Source organism: Podarcis liolepis (genome assembly GCF_965112155.1).
Source record: "Podarcis liolepis genome assembly, chromosome: 7".
In the NCBI taxonomy this organism is placed as follows: domain Eukaryota; kingdom Metazoa; phylum Chordata; class Lepidosauria; order Squamata; family Lacertidae; genus Podarcis; species Podarcis liolepis.
In genome coordinates, this window is record NC_139561.1 from 79,180,565 (window position 1) to 79,203,623 (window position 23,059).

The 23,059-nt window shown below is 43.0% G+C and overlaps 1 protein-coding gene across 1 annotated transcript in view; it reads left to right on the plus strand.

The window, feature by feature from the left end:
• LOC310711155 (phospholipase A2 inhibitor and Ly6/PLAUR domain-containing protein-like) overlaps positions 1–23,059 on the plus strand; it is a gene marked incomplete at its 5' end in the record, with an annotated part of 221,386 nt that overhangs the window by 71,155 nt on the left and 127,172 nt on the right. Inside the window, one exon of the mRNA XM_083512623.1 lies at positions 13,817–13,966. Coding sequence (XP_083368749.1) covers positions 13,817–13,966 — 150 coding nt within the window. The remainder of the gene's footprint in view (positions 1–13,816; positions 13,967–23,059) is intronic.

Genomic DNA, 23,059 nt, shown 5'->3' on the forward strand with positions numbered 1-23,059 from the left:
GCACTAACTAGGCTTTGGGAAGCAGCCCTCCTGTCTCTTTCCCAATGCTTCTGCCACCCCAGGAGCTACTTCCGTGGCCCTTCTCTGTTGGCAGGGAGAAATCAGGACACCCTGGAATCAAGGCACAACGCAGGACAGCTTAAGGAATTCCGTAGCCATTCCAGCCAAATCAGGACTGCTGAGGCGTATGCATTTAAATCAGCTTTAAAATAAATTTGCCTCCAAGGTTAATGGACTCTTGAACTGTAAGGAGTATATGAGAACATTTACAAAGCAAAATGGTCAGAGCTGGAGGACCATAGTATTGGCGTAAAAGTCCACTGCCTTTTGAATATGACTTTTTGTATGTTGTGTTTTAAAAAGGCTAAGGTACCTGGACATACAAACATTGTTAGGCCCAGCAAGTCTCTTTCACCACCTGTTCTAACTCTTTTATCATTTCACTTATTTGAGAGATGTTTCATCTTGTATTGAGGTTAGATGATATAACCATGCATTCAAAAACTGCCAAATCTCTGCTTGCCTGCAGTTTTACATTAAAAACAAAACTTTGATGCTTTATATCAGGAAATACCATACTTCCCCATTCCAAACTATTGATTTGAAGGATACACATTTTAGAAGCAACTTTTTATTTGCCACAATCATTTATGTTTATCATAATAACCACATTGATAGACAATAATACAGCACTATTTTCTCTGTGTCCTGCAACCCATTTCCCTCCATGAACAGCAAAAAAAGAGAGGAAGAGACAGGGATCCCAATGCCTGACTCTCACCACTAGGAATCACCCTCACATTGATATGAATTATTGAATTCACAAGGAGGAGATTTATGATGAACCATAATTACCCATCAATGTGAGGCTGGTGTTAGATATGTGAAGGATTATAATAGTTATTTCAACTGGAAAAGCGTCTGAGGCAGTGGAGATAAAGGGAAGTGCCAGAGAAACCAAAACTCCAAAGTATACTTTGAGGAAGTTGCAATACAAAACTATAAAGACTTATCTGTGAGTAAGACCCATTGATATCAGTGGCACTTACATCTAGATAGACAGGTATAGAATTGCACTGTAATCCCTTTGAAATAAATGGTTATTAGTTCAACCAAAAGTGCATAGGAGTGTGCTGAAATCCCTAGGAGTTTGCTCTAATCCTTCCAGCCAAATATATTTATTGGTGACGGATGGGGTGGAAAATTGAGAAATATCTTTCGCTTTCAAGGAAGGAAGCAAACTTCCTTTGAAACTGGAGGTGGAACATAGATATAGTGGGTTATTTTGCCCTGCCTGAGTTTGTCTAATCCTCTTTTCACGTAATCTAAGCTGGTGGCCATCACTGCCTCCTATGGAAGTGAGTTCCATGATTGAACTATGAACTGTAAAATATTATACAGCATATAGCTTCTGAAGTACACTAAGCATGCTTCATCCCTACTTTCATCCCTACTTTCAACTATCTCAGCTAAAATATTTGTGATATTATGGGGTTAATCATTAAATAGAGTACTTTTCTTTTTTCTTTAACTTACTAAACACAAGCAAAATAATTAAGAAACATTAGATTACCTTCTCCAGGACATTGGAAATTTTTGTTAGGTCTAATTGGAGATGAATCTGTGTATGCCACAATGGCCACAAGGATACTCCTGGCCCAGAAATGAAAATCACAGGAGATTCCAACATTGGAAGAATGGTGGAGTAAAATGGTGGAATACGTTGAGTTAGCAAAGCTGACGGGGAAGATCCAGAATCAGTGCGACGAACTGTATCAAAAGGACTGGAGCAAATTTATATTATATATGAAAGGATATTGTAAATATCTGAAAACATTTGTAGCTGTGAGTTGAAATGTTTTGTAATGGCAATATAAGGAACTGATTTACATTTCATAAAGGGAAATATAAAAATAAGAGAGAAGGTAAAAAAGTGGTTATAGAAATGCTAAGAATAAAGTAATTACGTACCGAAGTCAGAAAAAGGGGCGGGAGGAGGTCGATGCTCGGATAGAGCAATGTTTGAGCATATGGATTAATGTATGGATATTGTGATCACAAAACACTGAAAATGTAATAAAAAATATTTTTAAAAAGAAAAGAAGTGAAGCATAATCTGCATCAGCAAAATTCTTCAACTTAATCATAGAATTGTAGAGTTGGAAGGGACCTCAAGATTGATCTAGTCCAACCACTGTAACTCCCCCCATGGGACTCGATCATGAGATTTAGAGTTTCATGCTCTGCTGGCTGAGCTATAGAAAACCCACATCAGCAGTGAAAGCCACAGTTGGATTGACCTAAGAGTGGACTAGTCACATTTATGGAAGAGGCTATCAGTGGCAATTAATTTGATGGATATACCATTTCCAGTTTCTGAGGGAGAAGAGGGGGAGTGGGCAATTGCCTTCCTGTTATGATAGTCTTGTACCAATGGACATCTGATCATCCACTCCAAGAAGGATGCTGCTAGACTGCAGGGTTCTTCTTGTCTTCTGAAAATGGAGGGTGGGATTTGAAGCAGGGATAAACAACTACGTAGCTGGATTCAGTTCAAGACAATGTGGCTAAGTCTAGTCATCACTAAACAAATCAGCTGGCTCAAAGTATCCTCTGCCTTTCACAACAATCTGACACAATTAGAACAAGGAGGGGCAATGTTCAGTAAAATGATTTAATCAGCTCTCAGTAATAATCTTAGAGTCACTGTATTCTATTAAGTGCCTACCAGTGTGTCCCTGGCACCTTTCAACAGCCATAAGCTATGTCTAGCTTTGCCAGCTGAGCAGTCACCTGAGGCTTTGATTGCACTTTGATTAGTAGCCTGGAAGAAGAGAAAAAGTATATTGTTCCTTCCAACTCAGTAAGCGAAGGCAAAAACAGAGGAATTGGATCAGAATTATTTTTTCTATTTCTAATGATGAGCATAGTCACATGGCCTCAATTGACTTTGCAGCCTTCTTGGAACAAGTTGCTCATTTGGAGCTGTTTGTGGTCCTGCAGTAACATTACCTTACAGTGGTACCTCTGCTTAAGAACTTAATTCATTCTTATCCTCAGGCGCACTTTCACTAATGGGACCTCCTTGCTGCGCGCGATTTCCATTCGCATCCTGGGGCAAAGTTTGCAACCAGGAGCAGCTACTTCCAGGTTAGCTGAGTTGGTAACCCGAATCATTCGTAGCCAGAAGTTTTCGTATCCAGAGGTATCACTCTGCTTTCTACCTCAACCTTACTTGCCTGCCCCTGAAGTGATTGCTTTGCTGCCACTGAGTCACCCTTCTTTTTTTCTGTGTGGATCAGTTTTACTGGTTGAAACCTCCATTGCAGCCATGTGCACTGCAATATGAAGTCAACATTTTAACCACAGCTCATCCTATACTTCGCAGCCTTGCTGGGATGGATCTAGTATCCAGGCTTTTTTCTTCTTTAGAAGAGAAATCCTTAGATGGAGATTGTATTTTTTTTTTTATTATAATTTTTTATTGCTTTTTTCCAGGGTAAAAAATACATCATCCATGGCACAACAAAAGCAGTTTTACAGAAAAGAAAAGAAATTATAGAAAGAAAAAAGAAGTTCACTTTTTCACATCAATTTTCATAATCAACCAGACTTCCCCACGTCCTCCATCCCCTGTTTTCTTTACAATAAAAATAAACAGCAAATTAATACCTTATTTCAAATGTTTTTGTGTTTTCATTTAGTTATATAGTCCACAATTTATACATTTCTAAATCTTAACTTAATTTCCAACGTTTACCAATTTCAATACTGAAGCATGTTTTTCCAGAACACTTAGCAAATTCTCAACATTCATATAACTTATAATGTTTTTGTAAATAGTCCTTAAATTTTTTCCAGTCCTCTTCCACTGCGTCTTCTCCCAGATCTCGGATTCTGCCTGTCATTTCAGCTAATTCCATGTAGTCGATCAGCTGCGAATGCCATTCTTCCAGCGTGGGTAGCTCCTGTGCCTTCCAATATTTAGCTATAAGAATTCTTGCTGCTGTAGTTGCATATAAAAAGAAGGTTCTATCTTTTTTTAACACTCTCTGGCCCACAATGCCCAGGAGGAAGGCCTCTGGTTTCTTGTGAAAGGTGTATTTAAACACCTTTTTCAACTCGTTATAGACCATTTCCCAAAAAGCCTTCACCCTCGGGCATGTCCACCAGAGGTGAAAAAAAGTTCCCTCAGCCTCCCTACATTTCCAACATTTATTGTCAGACAAATGATATATCTTTGCAAGTTTGACTGGGGTCATGTACCACCTGTATACCATTTTCATAATGTTTTCCTTTAAGGCACTACATGCCGTGAATTTCATACCGGTGGTCCACAACCTTTCCCAGTCTTCAGACATAATGTTGTGCCCAATGTCTTGTGCCCATTTTATCATAGCTGATTTAACTATCTCATCTTGAGTGTTCCACTTGAGCAGCAAGTTATACATTCTTGAAAGCACTTTCGTCTTAGGTTCAAGTAATTCTGTCTCTAGTTTTGATTTTTCCACCTGGAAACCAATTTTTTTGTCTTTTTTAAAAGTCTCTAATATTTGGGCATAGTGAAACCAGTCTCGCACCTTTCCTTTCAGTTTTTCAAAACTCTGCAACCTCCAAGTATCACCATCTCTTTCAATTATCTCACAATATTTCAACCAGCCACTCTCCATATTACGTAATTTTATAGCCTTAGCCTCCACCGGTGATAACCACCTCGGGGTCTTACTTTCAAATAAGTCCTTGTATTTAGTCCAGACAATGAATAGAGCTTTCCTGACAATATGGCTTTTAAACAGTTTATGAGACTTTGCCTTGTCGTACCAAAGATATGCATGCCACCCAAAAGCATTACTATGCCCTTCCAGATCTAGGACATCAGTGTTTTCTAACAGGAACCAATCTTTCATCCAGCAGAGAGATGCAGCTTCATAATACAATCTTAGGTCCAGCAGGGCAAACCCCCCTCTTTCCTTTGCATCTGTTAATATTTTAAATTTTATTCGGGGCTTTTTGCCCTGCCAGACAAACTTCGCAATGTCCCTCTGCCACTTTCCAAAACATTCCACTCTGTCCACGATCTGAAGGGTTTGAAACAAAAACAACATTCTTGGCAATACATTCATCTTAACTGCTGCAATTCTACCCGACAAGGAAAGTTTCAATCTTGACCATGTTTCTAGGTCCTTTTTAATTTCCGACCAACATTTTTCATAATTGTCTTTGAACAAATTCAAATTTCTCCCAGTCAGATTAACCCCCAGGTATTTCACTTTTGTAACGACATTTAATTCTGTTTCCTTCCGAAACCCATCTATTTCTGAAGGTGTCAAATTTTTTGCCAAAACCTTGGTTTTTTGTTTGTTTAGCTTGAATCCCGCCACCCGACCAAACTCAGAAATTAGTTCTAAAGCTCTTTTTGTACTAACTTCTGGCTCCTGTAATGTCAAAACCAAATCGTCTGCAAAGGCCTTCAGTTTATATTGTTTTTCTCCGACCTGTATTCCTTCCACCCGCTGGTCCTTCCTAATCATGTTCAGCAACACCTCCAGGACAGAAATAAATAACAAGGGTGATAAGGGGCACCCCTGTCGTGTCCCTTTTTCAATTTTAAACTCCTCTGTCACCACATTGTTAACTATCAATTTAGCTTTTTGCTCTGAGTAAATTGCTTCAATACCATTTTGAAACGCCCTTCCCACTCCCATCCCTTCCAAATTTTTCTTCATAAATTTCCAAGATATATTATCAAAGGCTTTCTCGGCGTCTATAAAGATCAAAGCTGCCTTCGTGTTCAAATTTGTCTGTAATAACTCCAAAACATCAATAATATTCCTAGTGTTGTCAGACAAGTGCCTGCCAGGGAGAAAGCCTGCTTGGTCTTTATGAATTACTTCATTTAAGACTTTTTTCAATCTGTTTGCCAAAATGTCAGCAAAAATTTTGTAATCCACATTTAGGAGTGAGATGGGGCGATAGTTCCTAAGTTGAGTCTTTTCAGATTCCAATTTTGGGATCAAGGTGATGAATGCCTCTTTCCACGATTCGGGTGCCCCCTTCCCTTCCATAATTTGGTTACATACCTCCATTAATGGCTGGACCAGATATTCCTTCAATGTCTTATAGTATTTGGAGGTAAGTCCATCTGGGCCTGGAGATTTGCCTAATTGCATGTTCTGAATGGCACTTTCAATCTCCTGTTGTGTTATTTTGTAATTCAGGGCTGTTTGCTTGTCTTGTGTTAGTTTTTGCAGGCCATAGCTTCTTAGAAAATTATTTATCTCAGTCTCAACTTGGGGTCCTTGAGTAAACAGTTTCTTAAAATATCTCTGGAAACACTTTCTAATATCTTCTGGTTTCTGAATACATTCTCCTTCAACCTCCAGATTGGTAACAAAGTTCAATTTTTGTCTCTTTTTCAACTGCCATGCCAGCAGCTTCCCACATTTATTTGCAGATTCGAATGATCTTTGTTTCATCTGTTTAATTTTCCATTCAACTTCTTGATTTATCAATTTCGCATATTGTGCTTGATGGAATTTTATTTCTCTTAAAACTTCTTTTGATTTTGGGTTTAATCTCAGCTTTTTCTCTCCGTCTCTTATCTTCTCCAAAATCTTGTCCTTTTTACCATTCCAGAGTTTTTTCTTAATAGAGTTCTGCTGTATCAGGAACCCTCTCATAACAGCTTTGCTTGCGTCCCAGATTGTTTTCTTTTCCACCAAAGTATTCAAATTTATTTCAAAATAATCTTTCAGTGTTTTTTGGGCCTTCTTCACAATCTCCTGATCTCTAAACAGATAGTCATTCATTCTCCATCTGAAGGATCCAGCTGGTGTAAGTCTTAAATCTATTTTCAAGGCGTTGTGGTCGGAGCAGGTTTTAGGGCAAATCTCTACTTTTTTTGTCTTAGGTGCCAGTCCTCTAGATGTCCAAATTTGGTCGATTCTTGTCCACGTAAGATGGGCCTCAGAAAAGAATGTTCCTTCTTTACCTAGAGGGTTCTTTGTTCTCCAGATATCAATCAAATCCATATTGTCTGTAAGTTCAAAGAAAGTCTTTGGGAGTCTGCCATCTTTGGTCAAGTTCTGATTTTGTGACTTATCCATGTATGTGGAGACAACTCCATTCATGTCACCCATCAAAATGATGTTAGTATAGTCAATGTGGTCCAACATTGTCTCATGCAGCTTCTTATAAAATTCCGATTTCCCATCGTTTGGTGCATAGATTCCTACAATCAAAAATTTCTCTCCTTGTGCTTGAATTTCAATCGCCAAAATTCTTCCTTGTTCATCTTTAAAAATCAATTTTGGTACTAGGGTCTCCTTTGCATAAATCACTACTCCTCTTTTTTTAACCTTATCTGATGAGATAAATTCTTGGCCTAGTCTCTTGTTGGTTAACACTCTCCTATGGAGCCTAGTCACATGTGTTTCTTGAAGGCAAATAATGTCTAATTGTTCTTTTCTCAAAATATGAAAAATCTTTTTCCTTTTTTCGGGAGAATTTGCGCCATTAATGTTCCAACTGAGAAGCTGTAGAGACATCTCGGACTAGTTATTGGCCTGCTGGGGTGTCTCCTTTGTCGTTTTTGTCTGGAGGTGGAACCGGATTCAATCCAAACGAAGGAGGTGGCCAGACGCCTGCTATTCCTTTCCGAAGGTCTTCCCCGTGGTCGTTTAGGAACTTTTCTTGCTCCTCTGCTGTTCTGATTCTTACCTTCACCCCTTTCAAAGTAAAAGATAGTCCTTGAGGGAATTCCCACCTGTATGGGATTGTGTTGTTTCTCAGTAAGCTTGCTAGGTCTTTATATGTGGCTCTTAAATCCAGAAGCTGTTTTGGTATATCTCTAAAGATTTCTGCCTTTTTTCCCTGAATCACCAATGAATTTTTAAAATGCAAGCCGAGTATATTTTCTTTTTCTTGCCTAGATCTCAAAATGATCAGGCAATCTCTTGGTTTATCCTTCTTAGCCACTCTTCCTAGTCTAAAAGCGGTGACAATTTTAAAGTCTTTCTCTTCTGTCAGACCCCAGAATTTGGATATTTCTGTTGTCAAAAATCCAATCAGGTCCTCTTTTTCTGATTCTGGGATATTTCTAATTCTGAGGTTATTTTCCCTGTTTTTCAGTTCTGCAAGGGACAGGTACACTTGTTGTTCAGTAACCTGTCTACTCAGTGGTCTAACTTCGCCTCTTAATTCCTCTATCCTCTTTTTATTTTCGTCTGCTTTTGTGTTTACTTCCTGAACTAATTTTCGATTTTCTGTTGTGGTCTTTTCAATGTTACCTATCGCCTGTGTATTTTTAGTGACTTGGTCTGTCAATTTATTAATTGAGGCTGTTACCTGGTCAAATTTGGCAGCTTGTTCATCAAACCTAGCTGCTTGTTCATCAGCTTTCTTATTCAGTGCTGCCAACTGCTCCAATATTTCTTTAGAGACAGGGTCTATCCCTCCAGCAGCCATCTCTCCAAGAGCAGGCTGTATAGATTGTCCTTCCTGCAGACCTGTCAAAATTGGGACAGATGATCTGCGTAGCTGCTGCACAGGCAGAGTTGATTGCAAAAGTTCAGTTTGTTTTGCTTTCTTTGCAGCCCTTGTTTTTGCTGTACCACTCATTCCACAGCTGTCCCAGTGTCAAGGTCAAATTGTAAATCCCATGGGAAAAGTAATTCCAAAAAAAGTAAACATCCAGACAGGAAAATTCCAAGACCAGTAGCAGTTCTCAGAGACTAATAATTCCACAATCCAGCAGGGGGAGCTCCCTGAAAATTAGGGAGAAGGATAGGAAATTTCCACCATTAAATTCCCACAGACAAAAGATATTATCCAAAGCAGGGGGGGAACCCCTCACCTTCCGTTTAAACTGCAGAGAATAAAAGTTCTTTGCCAAGGTGCTTGCAACAGTTCCTTTTTCCAACTTACAAAGTAGCCCAATGTAACTTATAACTTTGTCTACAGTTACCGCAGTCCGATGTTACTTGTATCCGGTCAGACCGAGAGCAGGGTTTCAAAACTTTGTAATCCACAGGGGAAAAGAAAGAGGGTCATAAACTTAGCTCACTTATAAAACTGTTATGTCCTTTCTTTAACTTTTAGTCAATCAAAGCCGGATTTGCAGAGTAAATTCCAACTCCTTTTAAGTCCTTTCAGCGCTTCAGCTTTAAAGGGACTTTGCTAAATACTTTAAACAGAGCCGGAAGACTGACTTCCTTTTTAGCGTCTCCCGCTTTCAGCCAAATTTCTCCAGATTAAGTTCATATAAAGCTTCAAATTTCTTACTCACGAGTAAGTTGTTTCAGTTCAGTTGTTGAAGGAAGAAAGGTCAGTGCTGATCAGCAGCAGCCGCGCGGCTTCACTTCCGCGGAAAGAGCGATGGATTCACAGCACCGCTACCCCCTCCACGTTCCGATACCCCTTACGGGGTCTCTTCTGCGTTTCCGAGGTCGCTTCTGGTGCCCGCCGAACCCCACGGCCACGAGCTCACTCTACTCGTGGTTTCTCTACCTGGGTCGTCGCTGTGCCGCAGCGCACGACCCTTTTCCGCGGAGCCCCTCTTCAGCAGCTGAAGAGGACCGCCATTGCTGAGCGCGCCGCCTCCGGAAGTCAGATGGAGACTGTATTGAGGAGGTTTCTTGTAGGTGGCTTCCGGGCTTTGCCATTGCCTTTTTTGGTTCTCAGCTCCTTTATTGGGTGCCGTCAGAATTTAAATTTTATATTACCGTATTTTTCACTCCATAGGGCGCACCTGACCATAGGGCCCACCTAGTTTTCAGAGGGGGAGATCAAGGAAAAAAATATGACCCCCCCCCCAGCTCTGCGAGCAGCGGACATGCTGCTGGCAGCCTGTGCGCTTGTCCCAGACCTTCTCCCTGCTTTTGAGGGAGGTGGGGGAATTCCCCCATCTCCCGCAAAAGTCTACAACAGCCACACACCCTTTAAGGAGCGCACAGCTCCTGTCGGCTTTTCTACGAGGAGGGAGAAGGGACTGACGCAGCCAGTCAGTCCCTTGTCCCTCCTCGGGGAAAAGCCCCCAAGAGTGGCCCCGCAAAAGCCGTGTTCTCTTTAAAGGGGCTGCGTGGCTTCTGCTGGCTTTTCTACGAGTTGGAGGAATTCCCCCAACTCTCGCAAAACCAGCAGAAGCTGCATGCTCTTTAAAGGGTGTGTGGCTCCTGTGGGCTTTTCCACGAGGTGGGAGAAGAGATTGATGCGGCCAGTCAGTCCCTTCTCCCTTCTGGGGAAAAGCCCCCAAGAGCGCACGGAGCTTGTGTGCGGCTCTTGGGGGCTTTTCCCAGCTGCCTCCCCCCTGCACTCGCTCCATAGGATGCACACACATTTCCCCTTGCTTTTTAGGAGGGAAAAAGTGTGTCCTATAGAACGAAAAATACGGTAACTGTATAGAAGAAAAAAATTGAAAAGTGCCTGTTGACAACTAATGAGATTGTGGTGAAATAATTCAGACAATTTGAACAGTGAGCTTTGAATTTCATCATTTTCTCTATGTCTTTATGCCAAAGTGTTGCCTGCAGCACAAACACATAGCCTATAAATCTCTCCAAGTAAGACTCTATGTGCATCAGTTCTCTTTCTAGAATGATGAAGGCACTCCTGAGCACATGCCTCCTCTTGGCCCTGCTTTCTCCAGGTAAGTAGGAACCAGTAGGCTGGGGAACTTTTACAGTAATAATGTTTAGAGGACAGAGGAATCCGGAGAGCTGAATTTAAGAGAGCTATTGTGTTGTAGTAATTAGAGGGTCAGGCAAGGATCCAGGAGACCAGGGTTCAAATCCCCACTCAGCCACAAAGCTCACTGGGAGATCCTGGACCAGTCACTATACCTCAGGTTAACTTACCTCACAGGGTTCTTGTGAGGATAAAATGAGGAGCAGAGAACCATGTACACAGGCTTGAGCTGCTTGGAGGCAAGTGCAGAAAACAAATAAATCAAAAAAATTAGAAGCCAAGAGCAACTAAAATGGATAGAATTTTAAAATTATATTTGAAATATGCTAGTAACTGAAGGTACTATGTTTAGTAGCCACTGGTAGCCTAATTCTGCATCATTTGCCTAAACCTTTTGTGAGGCCATTCAAGTCTTACGAGAGAGGGATCAAAATGTTTGTATTTCCACTTTGTCCATGTCATGCAGAACAGTATGTGCTTCCAGGACATCCCCTCTCCCCCCCCCCTTAACTGTCCTAACCCCCTCCAAAAAACCCCAAAAACATCGTCAACATTTTTCATAGGTGAGTTGCCCTAGCATAGCTAGTAGAACCCTTAAAGACCAACTCTCTTAACCTGGATCTAACCCTGTTCATTTAACTCTGCTTAAAACTGGTTGAAATGCAAAATCTGCTCCCCAACAGGTCTAGTAAGTGATGGGACAGAGTTTTCCTGCAGAGGGTACCCAGTTTCCACAATGCTTTTTTTCATGCCTAAATGATGGGATAAGCCTTCCTCCTGCTCATCTGGCCTTTGCTCCTTTATCTAAACTCATGTCTAAGATTGTAATTGAACAGTAAGGGGAGGGGAGGCATTGAAGTGATAGAGTGGATGGGAGGGAAAATGGGCCATTGGACAGGGAGGGTTTACCTCCTGGAAATAATTAAACCAGTGTTCTGGCCAATGGCCTTTACTCATTTCATTTTATTGAAAGATCTTGTTAACTTGAACCCCATTTCATTTAAAAGATTTAATTCTCTCTCATCTCCTTCTCTGTGTCAAATGAAGGAAACCTCAAAACCAAATAATAATAATGTTAATGACAATAACAATCCATGAACTAATCTTTTGCTCCTATCCTCAGCATTGCCTCTGAAGTGCATAGAGGCATTTAACACGACTGGATTGACATATGATGGATATTTAAGAACAAATTGTAAATTTGATAAAGATTCCTGTGCTGCCAGTGTTCTGCGTACAAATCTAGGTAAGATTTATCTGTTTTTTGTCTTTTGTTTTTAGAATTACTAAATTAGTTGTAAGGAAGCTGTGGCACATAAGCTGTAGATGAATGAGAACTCCCATCTGCCTCATCTATCTTGGCCACCAGTCAGAGATGATGGGAGATGTAGTCCAGCAGCATCTGGAGGATCACAGCTTCCCAATCCTGCAGTAAGGAATCACTAACATTTGAAAATGGGGAATTTAAAATCACCTGATCACAAGCATCAGATTTCCATCTTCCATCCCTTTTTCCCTAGAGTGTGCAGTTTCCATTTTGTGGTTCGCCTCAAGTGCCAAAATACCTTGGGGCTATTCTGGGTGGGATGGTGGTGCTCACTTGACCATCTTTTCCTACATCATTGCTACATACTTGGAGGGAGAGGGGGAATGGGACAGTGAGGTTGGTGCAGTTGAAGTGCACTGCCAAGTCTTCTTCCTTGGCGATCACTTGTAGCTGAGTAAGTTTGTCTTCCATAAACACGGTTTTAACAATGAGTCCGTAAGTGACTGTGGAGGCCAATTCTGGATCCACACGTCCTTCCACAGTGGGGGCATTGGTTTCCAGACAGGAGTTGATCAAGGTGTGGATTTGCCAAGCATGCCTTCCTGCTACAATGTTTCTCCCTTGCGTCCTGAGTTCAAGTGTCTTCAAAGCCTATGACACCTTTGTTAAAGGCTGTTCTCCAACTGGAGTGCTTGCAGGCCAGTGTTGTTTCCCAGTTGTCAGTGTTGATGCTACATTATTATTTTTTTATTTGCCTTGAGACAGTCTTTAAACCTCTGCCAAGTATCTTGGGTTGGGCAACAGGAGTTCAGGGAAGTATTTTCCTGCCCTGTAAATGGTTATGATCGACTAGCAGAGAGAATGCAGTGTATGGCACATGTATTGTCAGAAGTATAGAAGAAGCCTTGATTCTTCATGCTGCAGATTGGACCTGAAATGAAGTTCTACATTCATTTCAAATTTAATGCCTTTTACTGAGCACCGCAACCCCAGAATCGGTCACGACTGGACCTAATGGTCAGGGGTCCCTTTACCTTTACCTTTTATGATCATAATAAAGTTTTGACAGCTTTGGTTGTATTTTACAAACTATGGTTGCAATCAAAATTATTCACGCCCCATTGCAAATTGGGTTTATTATCAAATTTTACAGACTTCTAGCTGTTTGCATTGAGAAAATCAAACAAAAGCCATTGAAATGGCTCTGCAAAATTGCTGCTTCAAGTGGTTCTCCCAAATTCAGCTGAAAATGCAACTTATACTGCCAAGAACAAGAACATTATTTATTTCGGTTGAAAGACCCACAAAATCATTTTCAAAAGCAAAATAAAAAAGAAATACAGGGAAGATTAAAAGGTGGTCACATTGTTTTATCCACAGTATGTAGGTTTCTATTTCTTATTACTTCTGAGAGGAACTTAGCCATGGCCAGGGTAGTATCATCTGACTTATATTGGCTTCTCTTGTCTCACTATTATTCAACCCATCCTTGGCAAGCATCTTTTAAATGCCTGCAGAAAAATGTGTATTCCACCAGGCTCATACAAGCCATTCAGAATACACCTTTCCATTGGTTAATTGATATCTGTTTCTTTTCTTTTTACAAAGTTTTTATTGTATGCTTTATGTATTATGAGTGGAATCATTTTGATATTTTTCTTTCAATGATATATAGGTGTGTGTACGTATATATAAATTAATAAAGCCCATCACCTTAGATATGCAGAATTTAATAATATTTTGCATGTTGTTTGTTTGAAAAGGCTCTCATTCAGACATTACAGAAAATTGGAACCATTACAATGAATGTGTTTTAGGAGCAATAAACCTCCATATCTAAATATTTCTTTCAAATTCTTTTCATAGTGAAATTCCAAGAGCAACTTTTGAAGCAATGCTCGTTATCCGAATACTGTTACTCAGGCAATTACAGCTTCACTGCAGGGGATGGTAAATTCTTTCAGATGAAGAAGCACTGCTGCAAGACTGACCTGTGTAACAATGCAACTCTCAGCCGTACGTTTCTGCATCAATTTAGAATCATTAACATGTTAGGGTTTTTCACTGAATTTGGCCATGGCCTGGATCCTTAGTCAATCAGCAGTACTTAGAGAATCTGTGCCTCATTCAAATGGGGTGAGACAGCCCCAGGTGGCTACAGGTTGGGTTGAGCAGCTCAGGACTATTAGGGGCTCTCAAGGGATGGAGAGTCAGGCAGGACGGGGAGGCAGTCATGAGGAGAAACTGTGAAGAAGAGGGACCTAGCTAGAGACACGGGTGGCGCTGTGGGTTAAACCACAGAGGCTAGGGCTTGCCGATCAGAAGTTCGACGGTTCAAATCCCGGCAATGGGGTGAGATCCCGTTGCTCGGTCCCTGCTCCTGCCAACCTAGCAGTTCAAAAGCAAGAAGTGCAAGTAGATAAGTAGGTACTGCTCCGACGAGAAGGTAAACAGCATTTCTGTGCGCTGATCTGGTTCACTAGAAGTGGCTTAGTCATGCTGCCAGATGACCCAGAGGCTGGTTGCAGACAAATGCCGGCTCCCTCGGCCAATAAATTGAGATGAACACCGCAACCCCAGAGTCGTCTGCAACTGGACCTAATAGTCAGGGGTCCCTTTACCTTTTACTTGGCAGCTACGTCAGCCAGAGAAGGGATGGGTTGCCTTTCCAACCAGGCCTCTCCTTCTTCCTGCCCTCAAAGGAGCACCATGCAGGATCAGATCATCCTACTGATAGGTGGGAGGATCTGATCCTGCACAGTGCCAGTGCCCCTTGTCCCTGCCATGTTTTTACTGTATGTTAAGATATGGTTACACATCGCCCCTATAGCCAAGTGATGTGAGATTCCATGGTTACCAGGCATGCTGTAACCCAGGCTCTGTGTTTCCTGTGGGACCATAATGCACTCTGGTGTCTTTATGATATATGGTTATGCATAAATATATACAACCTGAGTCCTACAATGAAGACATCCACCAGAATATGTCCTGTCCCTCTCATAGGCACAGCAGCATCCTTGCCTTGGCAGTTTGTATTTTCCTGGGAATGGTCACATTCCTCATATTCTAATAAAACCTAATCCTGGTTTTATTACTACACAGGGAGCAGCTTCCATTCCTTTGTTGTGCTGCTGTGCTAATCTGCTATTTTAATGACCCACTTCCCCAAAACGGTTACCTCAGAAGTAGATTTATTCTGACATGAGTCATGTTGATTTTCTAGGATTTAGAAGTGTCTAAAGAAGTGTCAGTTATGTCAGTTTAGGAACTTTGCCTACATTAAGTAACCAAGTGGATAAGTAAAATAATAAAAATAAAAATCGGGAATAAGAATACAATCTTCAAGATGCCTTTATAACATTCCCTATGCATAATTAGCCGTGAATGATATTTCATGCAATATAATTGGATACCTAGGTGCATGAACAGCTCATAAACAGGTTATGGTCCCTTTAAGATAACATTCAATTTGATGGTCCAAATTAGAAGGTTACAACCCACCTATCTTATCCAGGTGTCCTCCTAAATGACCCTTGAACTGTTTCTGGTCAGTCTTTTAATTGACAAAATAAGCACTGTCTAAGCTGGCAGTTATTCTTAATTAATATAATTTATTGAATTTATATACTGCCCTGTACCTGCAGGTCTCAGGGAATTCACAGAAAGTGACAGTTAGTTCATTGCTAAAGTGCAGAAGACAGCCAGAATCTCTGTACAAAGATAAGGGACTAAGAGTATACCTTTTCATACAGGCTACACCATAATCAATGGCAGGAAAACCTTCTGAGAGATTGAGAAGGGAAGAAAGTTCACACTCCCCCACCCCCCTTTATGTAAAGGTCATTCATCTCAGAGAACAATGGTGACTTTGTCCCATGCTCAGTCCTGAACCCAGATTGTGTCTAGACTATATTTTATCCAAGAGTACTTGCAGCTGCCCCACCAAAACTGGAAGGCCCTAGGGTGGATTCCATTAATACAACACAGAGATACAAAAACAGACGAAGACATTAACATGCTCACTATACTTTTGATTTTGGCAGTTCCTGATCGCAACATAATGGCTGAAAATGGTTTGCATTGCCCATCCTGCTTTTCTAAAGGATCCATAATGTGTAAAAGTGAGAAGACCATCAACTGCCTTGAGAATGAAACCCAGTGCATTCAATCCAAACTAAGTGTTATTACCGGTAACATTGCTACTCAGACAAGGAAAAAAGGCCTAGTAATTCTTGGTCATGCAGACTCTCTCCTTGTCTCCTTCTCTCCCTTCCTCCTTTTCCCTTGCATGCTGCACGAACAATGAGAGGGATCATATCTCTCACTGACCCGACTCTGCACCCTTCTGTATTGTTTTGCCTGCCTGGTCTGTGTCCTTTAACTCTCATAATGCCACTTGCTTGTCCGGAAAGAGGATTCAGAGTGAGATGTGTATATAAAATACCCTTCTGAACAAAGTAAAAAAAATGCATTGATTGCTTCACCCCAGTTGAATCTGGATCTCTCCACCACTGGGATGCAGTCCAGGACAAAATGTGTCCGTCTTGTTCAAAACAAATATTTATTATGTAAAAGGAATGTATTACATTTCCTTAAATTCTGTGACAATGAGCAGTATCTGGTTAACTCAGACCATTAGTGTAAAGATTTACAGTTGTGCAATAGAATTTCCTCTCTCTTTTGCATGTATGTGCTCTGAATCCTCCCAAAATCTGCTCCACAGAATTGGGAAAAACCTCAGAATTCATTTAGGGGATACACAAAAGGAGGAAGAGAGAGAGGATATGTTCCTTTCTACAACCATACATTATTTTGTTGATGTCATGATTTAGCTACATCTGTAAAGAGACTTTAACCCAAAGTATTTGTAACCCGAGGTACCACTGTAAATCAATTTTTGATGTGTCTAGATCCAGTTTTAGATGGAGACCTCCCTATCAGCAAATTTTTCAGGAATAATGCTACATTGGGAGGGAATTTGAAATGAATGGGGTAGGGGCATATGACTGATATGCCTCAGGAGAACAGAGGCAATTTCCAGCCCATTTGTGATGCTTCTGCCCTACATGGTTTCTTCTCTTATTTCTGCTTCCCTTTACAGCCTTGGCTTTGCTAGTTTCTCTTTTAAGGGTTGAGTAAGAATTCTGAGGTGAATACCTGATTGGCCCTTGGGATTTGTAGTTTTCACCTGCTTTATGTTTGACGTGTTTAACATGAAAATCAATATGGTAAAATAAAAGGCGGATTCTCTGGATACTTAGATCACAGTGGGGCAATGAGGGAGCCTCAGTTGGCACCCAACCATCCTGAGAGACAATGAAGTGCAACTCCAGCTTTTTTTGCTGCTGGATCACCCTGTTGACTTATGGCAGGTTCACTCAAGGTTCAGACACCAAGGTGGGAGTGTTGTTCTCAGATCTTGCTGTGTGGCCATAGCATGTGACTTTTAACATGCCCAGGAGATGGGGGGGGGGATAGAATTCCTCCCATTTTATTGCTACTCACCTGCCCACAAGAATTTGATTTGGTTAATCTTATCAATTAGGCCTGTTTTCAAATTCTCTGATTTCATTATATCTTATAAGTATAAGCTGTTTATTAAAAATCTTTGTGTCTTGAGAGTCCTTTGGGTATGATAGCAATTTTAAATTATATCTGATCTAACTTTTTTACCTGAACTTCTAATGTTGAAAATTTTGTATATTCATGTTCTGACGAAATTATGATATTTCTCAGATTTCTTAAATATACTCGTTTAAAAACTAACTTATTAAAATTATCATTCACCATCACAGGCACCATCTCCTAGTCCCTGAGTAAAGGACTAATGTCAACATTTCTCCCCCCCCCCCAGGTGGATTTCAACACCACAGTTTCACTTTCCAAGGTTGTGGAACAACAGATTTTTGTGCCTTCGGGAAAAAGCAAAGAAAATTACTCGGAGATGCGAGCTTTATCTTTTCTGCGAGCCAAAAAAGTTGTTACAATGCTTCACGAATCTCACACAAGCCTAAACATGAAGAGTGAATGGGAAAGTGTAGACCTCCTCCTTGTGTAGTTAAATTTTCATTATGCTGATTACAATGCAAAATAAATGGTTATGGAGAATCAAATGCTGGTTCTCAGATCTTTTTCTTTCAGATACAAATGCAATTATCATTTATTGTTTAGCCACACCGATTACGAAAGACGCAATACATAAAACAGAATAAAAACAAAATTAACACATTGCACAACTAAAATTTTTATTAGAATCAGATGATAATAATAATAATAATAATAATAATAATAATAATAATAATAATAAATTTTATTTATATCCCGCCCTCCCCAGCCGAAGCCGGGCTCAGGGCGGCTAACAACAATAAAACAGTATAAAAGTATAACATAAACAACACTCTAAAATCATTCATTGTAAAATTAATTAATTCAGGCCACTGGCAACCATTGGGCCAGAGCTCCGCGAAGATTGCCGAGGGAGGGAGTCAGGCTGTGCCCTGGCCAAAGGCCTGGCGGAACAACTCTGTCTTGCAGGCCCTGCGGAAAGATGTCAAGTCCCGCAGGGCCCTGGTCTCTTGTGACAGAGTGTTCCACCAGATCGGAGCCACAGCCGAAAAAGCCCTGGCTCTAGTTGAGGCCAGCCTAACTTCTCTGTGGCCTGGGACCTTCAAGATGTTTTTATTTGAAGACCGTAAGTTTCTCTGTGGGGCATACCAGGAGAGGCGGTCCCGTAGGTACGAGGGTCCTAGGCCGTATAGGGCTTTAAAGGTTAAAACCAGCACCTTAAATCTGATCCTGTACTCCACCGGGAGCCAGTGCAGCTGGTGTAGCACCGGATGAATGTGATCTCGCAGCGAAGACCCCATAAGGAGTCTCGCCACGGCATTCTGCACCCGCTGGAGTTTCTGGGTCAGTCTCAAGGGCAGCCCCACGTAGAGCGAGTTACAATAATCCAATCTGGAGGTGACCGTCGCGTGGATCACAGTGGCTAGGTCAGGGCGAGAGAGGTAAGGAGCCAACTGCTTAGCTTGGCGGAGATGGAAAAATGCCGCCTTTGTTATAGCTGCAATCTGTGCCTCCATGGAAAGGGAGGCGTCGAAGATTACACCCAAACTCTTAACAGACGGTGCTGGCACTAATTGCGCCCCCGCAAGAGATGGGAGTTGCCCCCCCAATCCCATATCGCCCCGCCCCAGCCACAGGACCTCTGTCTTCGAAGGATTTAGCTTCAACCGGCTCCCACGTAACCATCCAGCCACAGCTTCCAAACATCTGGTCAGTGTGTCTGGGGCCGAGTCAGAATGGCCATCCATCAACAGATAGAGTTGGGTGTCATCGGCATACTGATGGCAACCCAGCCCAAAACTCCGAACAAGCTGGGCGAGGGGGCGCATAAAGATGTTGAAAAGCATCGGGGAGAGTATCGCACCCTGAGGTACTCCACACACCAAGGAGTGGCGCGATGACAATTCCCCCCCAAGCGCCACCCTCTGTCCCCAACCAGAGAGAAACGAGCGCAGCCATTGAAGGACTGTGCCCTGGATCCCCACGTCGGCAAGGCGGTGGTCCAGAAGTTCGTGATCGACCATGTCGAAAGCTGCTGATAGATCTAGAAGAATCAGCAGCCCCGACCCGCCTCGATCCAGCTGTCTACGAAGATCATCTGTTAGGGCGACCAGAGCCGTCTCGGTCCCATGACCAGTGCGGAAGCCGGACTGGAATGGATCCAAAGCCGATGTTTCATCCAGAAACCCACCAAGCTGTTCGGCAACCGCTCTCTCAATCACCTTACCCAGGAACGGAAGATTCGAAACCGGGCGGTAATTGGATAGATCTAAAGGATCTAATGATGTTTTCTTTAAGAGCGGGCGCACCACTGCCTCCTTCAGCTCCCCTGGGAATGTCCCCGTGCCAAGGGACAAATTGATGATATCCCCCAGGAGGGCCCGCACCTCGTCTGGACAGGCTCTAATCAGCCAAGACGGGCACGGGTCGAGAGGACAGGTGGTGGGCTTTCCAGCTCGGAGGAGTCTGTCCACATCGGCTGGGGATATCCGGTCGAAGTGGTCCAATACTGGACCCGAGGACAGTCGAGGTGCCTCCAGTTCCTTTATTGTATCCAAATTGGCAGGGAGGTCATGGCGGAGCAACAAGACCTTCTCCGCAAAAAAGCTCGCAAATGCCTCACAGCTGTGTGTCAAATTGTTTTTTAAATTTGGCTGTCCCTCAAGGGACGTTAAAGACCTGATTATACTAAATAATTGCGCTGGGCGAGAGCTAGCGGATGCAATGGAGGCCGAGAAGTATGACTTCTTAGCAGCCTTCACCGCCATCTCGTAGGTTTTCATAAAAGCCCTATAAGATGTTCTTGAGGCTCCGTCACGGGCACCCCGCCATACTCGCTCTAGCCGTCTGAGGTCCCGCTTCATTTTCCGGAGCTCCTCGGTAAACCAGGGAGCCCGGTTTCTACGGGGTCGCAGAGGGCGCTTAGGTGCGATCTCATCGATGGCTGCCAGGAGCTGGATATTCCAGCCCTCAACAATGAGTCGCCAGGGGGAGCAAGGTCCCGCAAGGCCTGACGAAATCTATCAGGGTCCATCAGCCTCCGCGGGCGAGCCCAAATTGGCTTGCCACCTAAGCAGGGTGGGGGCGGAAAGTCAATCCTGGCTTTCAGAGCGTAGTGATCAGACCATGGCACCTTCATCGAAGGAGACATGATCACATCTATACCTACACCAAAGATCAAATCCAGCGTGTGGCCTGCTTGATGCGTGGGGCCCGAAACAAACTGGGAGAGCCCTAGTGTCGCCATGGAAGACACCAGGTCCAGAGCCTGTGAGGAGGGAGTGGCATCAGCATGGATGTTGAAGTCCCCCAGTACCAATAGGTTAGAGAACTCCAAGGCCCAGCCGGCCACCGCCTCCAATAGGCCTGACAGGGTGGCTGCTGGTGCGCTAGGTGGCCGGTACACCAGCCAGACAGCCAAGCTCTCCTCGGAGCCCCACACTAGGCCAACACATTCAATGCCGGGGATCGATGGCGATGGTAGAGCCCTGAAAGGACAATCTTCCCGGATTAATAATGCCACCCCTCCCCCCCGGCCCACAGTCCGCGACTGGTGGAGGACGGAGAAACCCGGGGGCGCCATCTCTCGTAAGGTAACTGTTGCCCCTTCGCGCACCCAGGTCTCCGTCACACAAGCCAGGTCGACCCCCTGCGAGATAAAGAAATCTCGCAGGGTGGCGGTTTTATTGCCTATAGACCTGGCATTGCACAGCACCAGTGACGGAGGTGAGTAATCCTTGCTCACCCTACCCTCGTCCCTCGGGATGGGGCGCAGATTGGAAGATGATTCCTTAGATAAGAGGTTTCTCCTTTGAAATATTTAAATTAGGGCATATTTTAAGGCAGAGTTCATTGGAGCTCAGCTCAGGCATCTCTCAGATTAGTTCCATTGCCATTCTAAGAGAACAAGGAACAAGTTCGTGGTGAACTCTGGCACCGGCAAATCTAGAAAAATAGCGCTGATCCCTACAAACCTTTCTCCTTATAATCGTAACTGTAAAGGCAAAACAGATCAATTTTTCAGAGGGCTAAGGGGATTTGTCCCTTAATAAATAGTTAATCATATAACCAATCCATCTCTCAATTGGGAGATTTAAATATTTGAACAAAGCTTCTCTTAAGTCCACATAGATGGAACAAACCAGTAAGTAGTTGTGTGAATATTCAGGCCTCTTAGCTTTTCATAGGCATATGACATAGGGGATCTGGCGAGAGCAGCCTTCAACTATGACAGAGTTGTAAAAGCTTTTCCCCATTTGGTATTTGTGATGTGCTTACATAGTGAGGGGCCTGAATGGGTACTTTGGCATACGAAGGTGCAGGACTGTCTCCCCCTCCCCCCCATGAGGCAAGGTGAGGCAACCATCCTAGGTGGCTGGGTCCATAGGGGCAGTAGATCTGGTCTCCAAGGAATTCCTTGCCCCTGCTGCTGGCACAGTGGCAACAACAGCCGCACTGTGCTTCTTAAAGACCAGATTTGCCCCTCCCCCGCAATCAGGTTGCCTCTTCAGTGGCCTCTTGGCCAATTGGAGGCGCTTCTGGTCTCCTGCTATGCTTGTTTCCAGTGGTGATCTTTATTCCTCACCCTTCGCATTGTTCCGGATGTCGATCTGCACTTATCTCTTCTTCCCTGGAATGGCGGGGCACTATTTTGTGGTTTGCTTCAGCTGCCAACATGTCTTGGGACAGACTTTCCAAGGAGCACATTTGACCATGAAATGATGCTTCTAAATATGAAATTTCATATGACAAGGTGTCACCTCAATATCTAACACAGTAAGAATATCTTAAGGAAGATCATAATCATCAATAATTTGTAGTATTATCTTATTCCAAGATGGAGGCTCTCTAATGTTAAAAATCTCCTTTAAACCTCCATCCCATTTTTAAATTTTATCAATAAATACCTAAGAGAAAGTATATGCATTCTGACCTTCACTGAACAAACACCAGGTTACATAGGAGGTAATTCCAAGGTGGCAAGGGGTCTTCACCCCCCCCATAAAATGCCTGAGGGAGCCGGTCCCTCCCAAAGTTGATGGGCATGGCAACTGGTCTATAGGTCTCTCCTAGTTGCCTTCAGACAGGGTGCCATAGACACTGCCCCCCCCCCCACAATTCCTCTGATTGAGCAGCCTGGCAGGATACTTTGGTCATGCATACAACAGGCATCAATAGTATTAGTATACTACCGCCTGTCTATTGGTTATGCCCCACCCTTCTAGAGTTTGATTAAAGATGTCATATGACACTCCACCCTAAAAGACCCATCTCAGATGTCCCACCTCCAAGGGCCACTATGAAATAACTTGGGGGGGGGGATCCACGTAACCCAATCTGTGATGATGGCACACCACTGCCTCCTTCAAGTAGATAGGGACCACCCCCTCTTTCAAGGAGACATTAATCACCTCCCTGACCCAGTCAGCTGTCCCCTTCCCCTTTTCCTCAGACAAGAGGGGCAACGGGCAATGTCCCTGAATCTTACTAATTGAAACTCATCCAACACATCAGGGCTAGACAGTGCTCTGGACACCCCTTGAG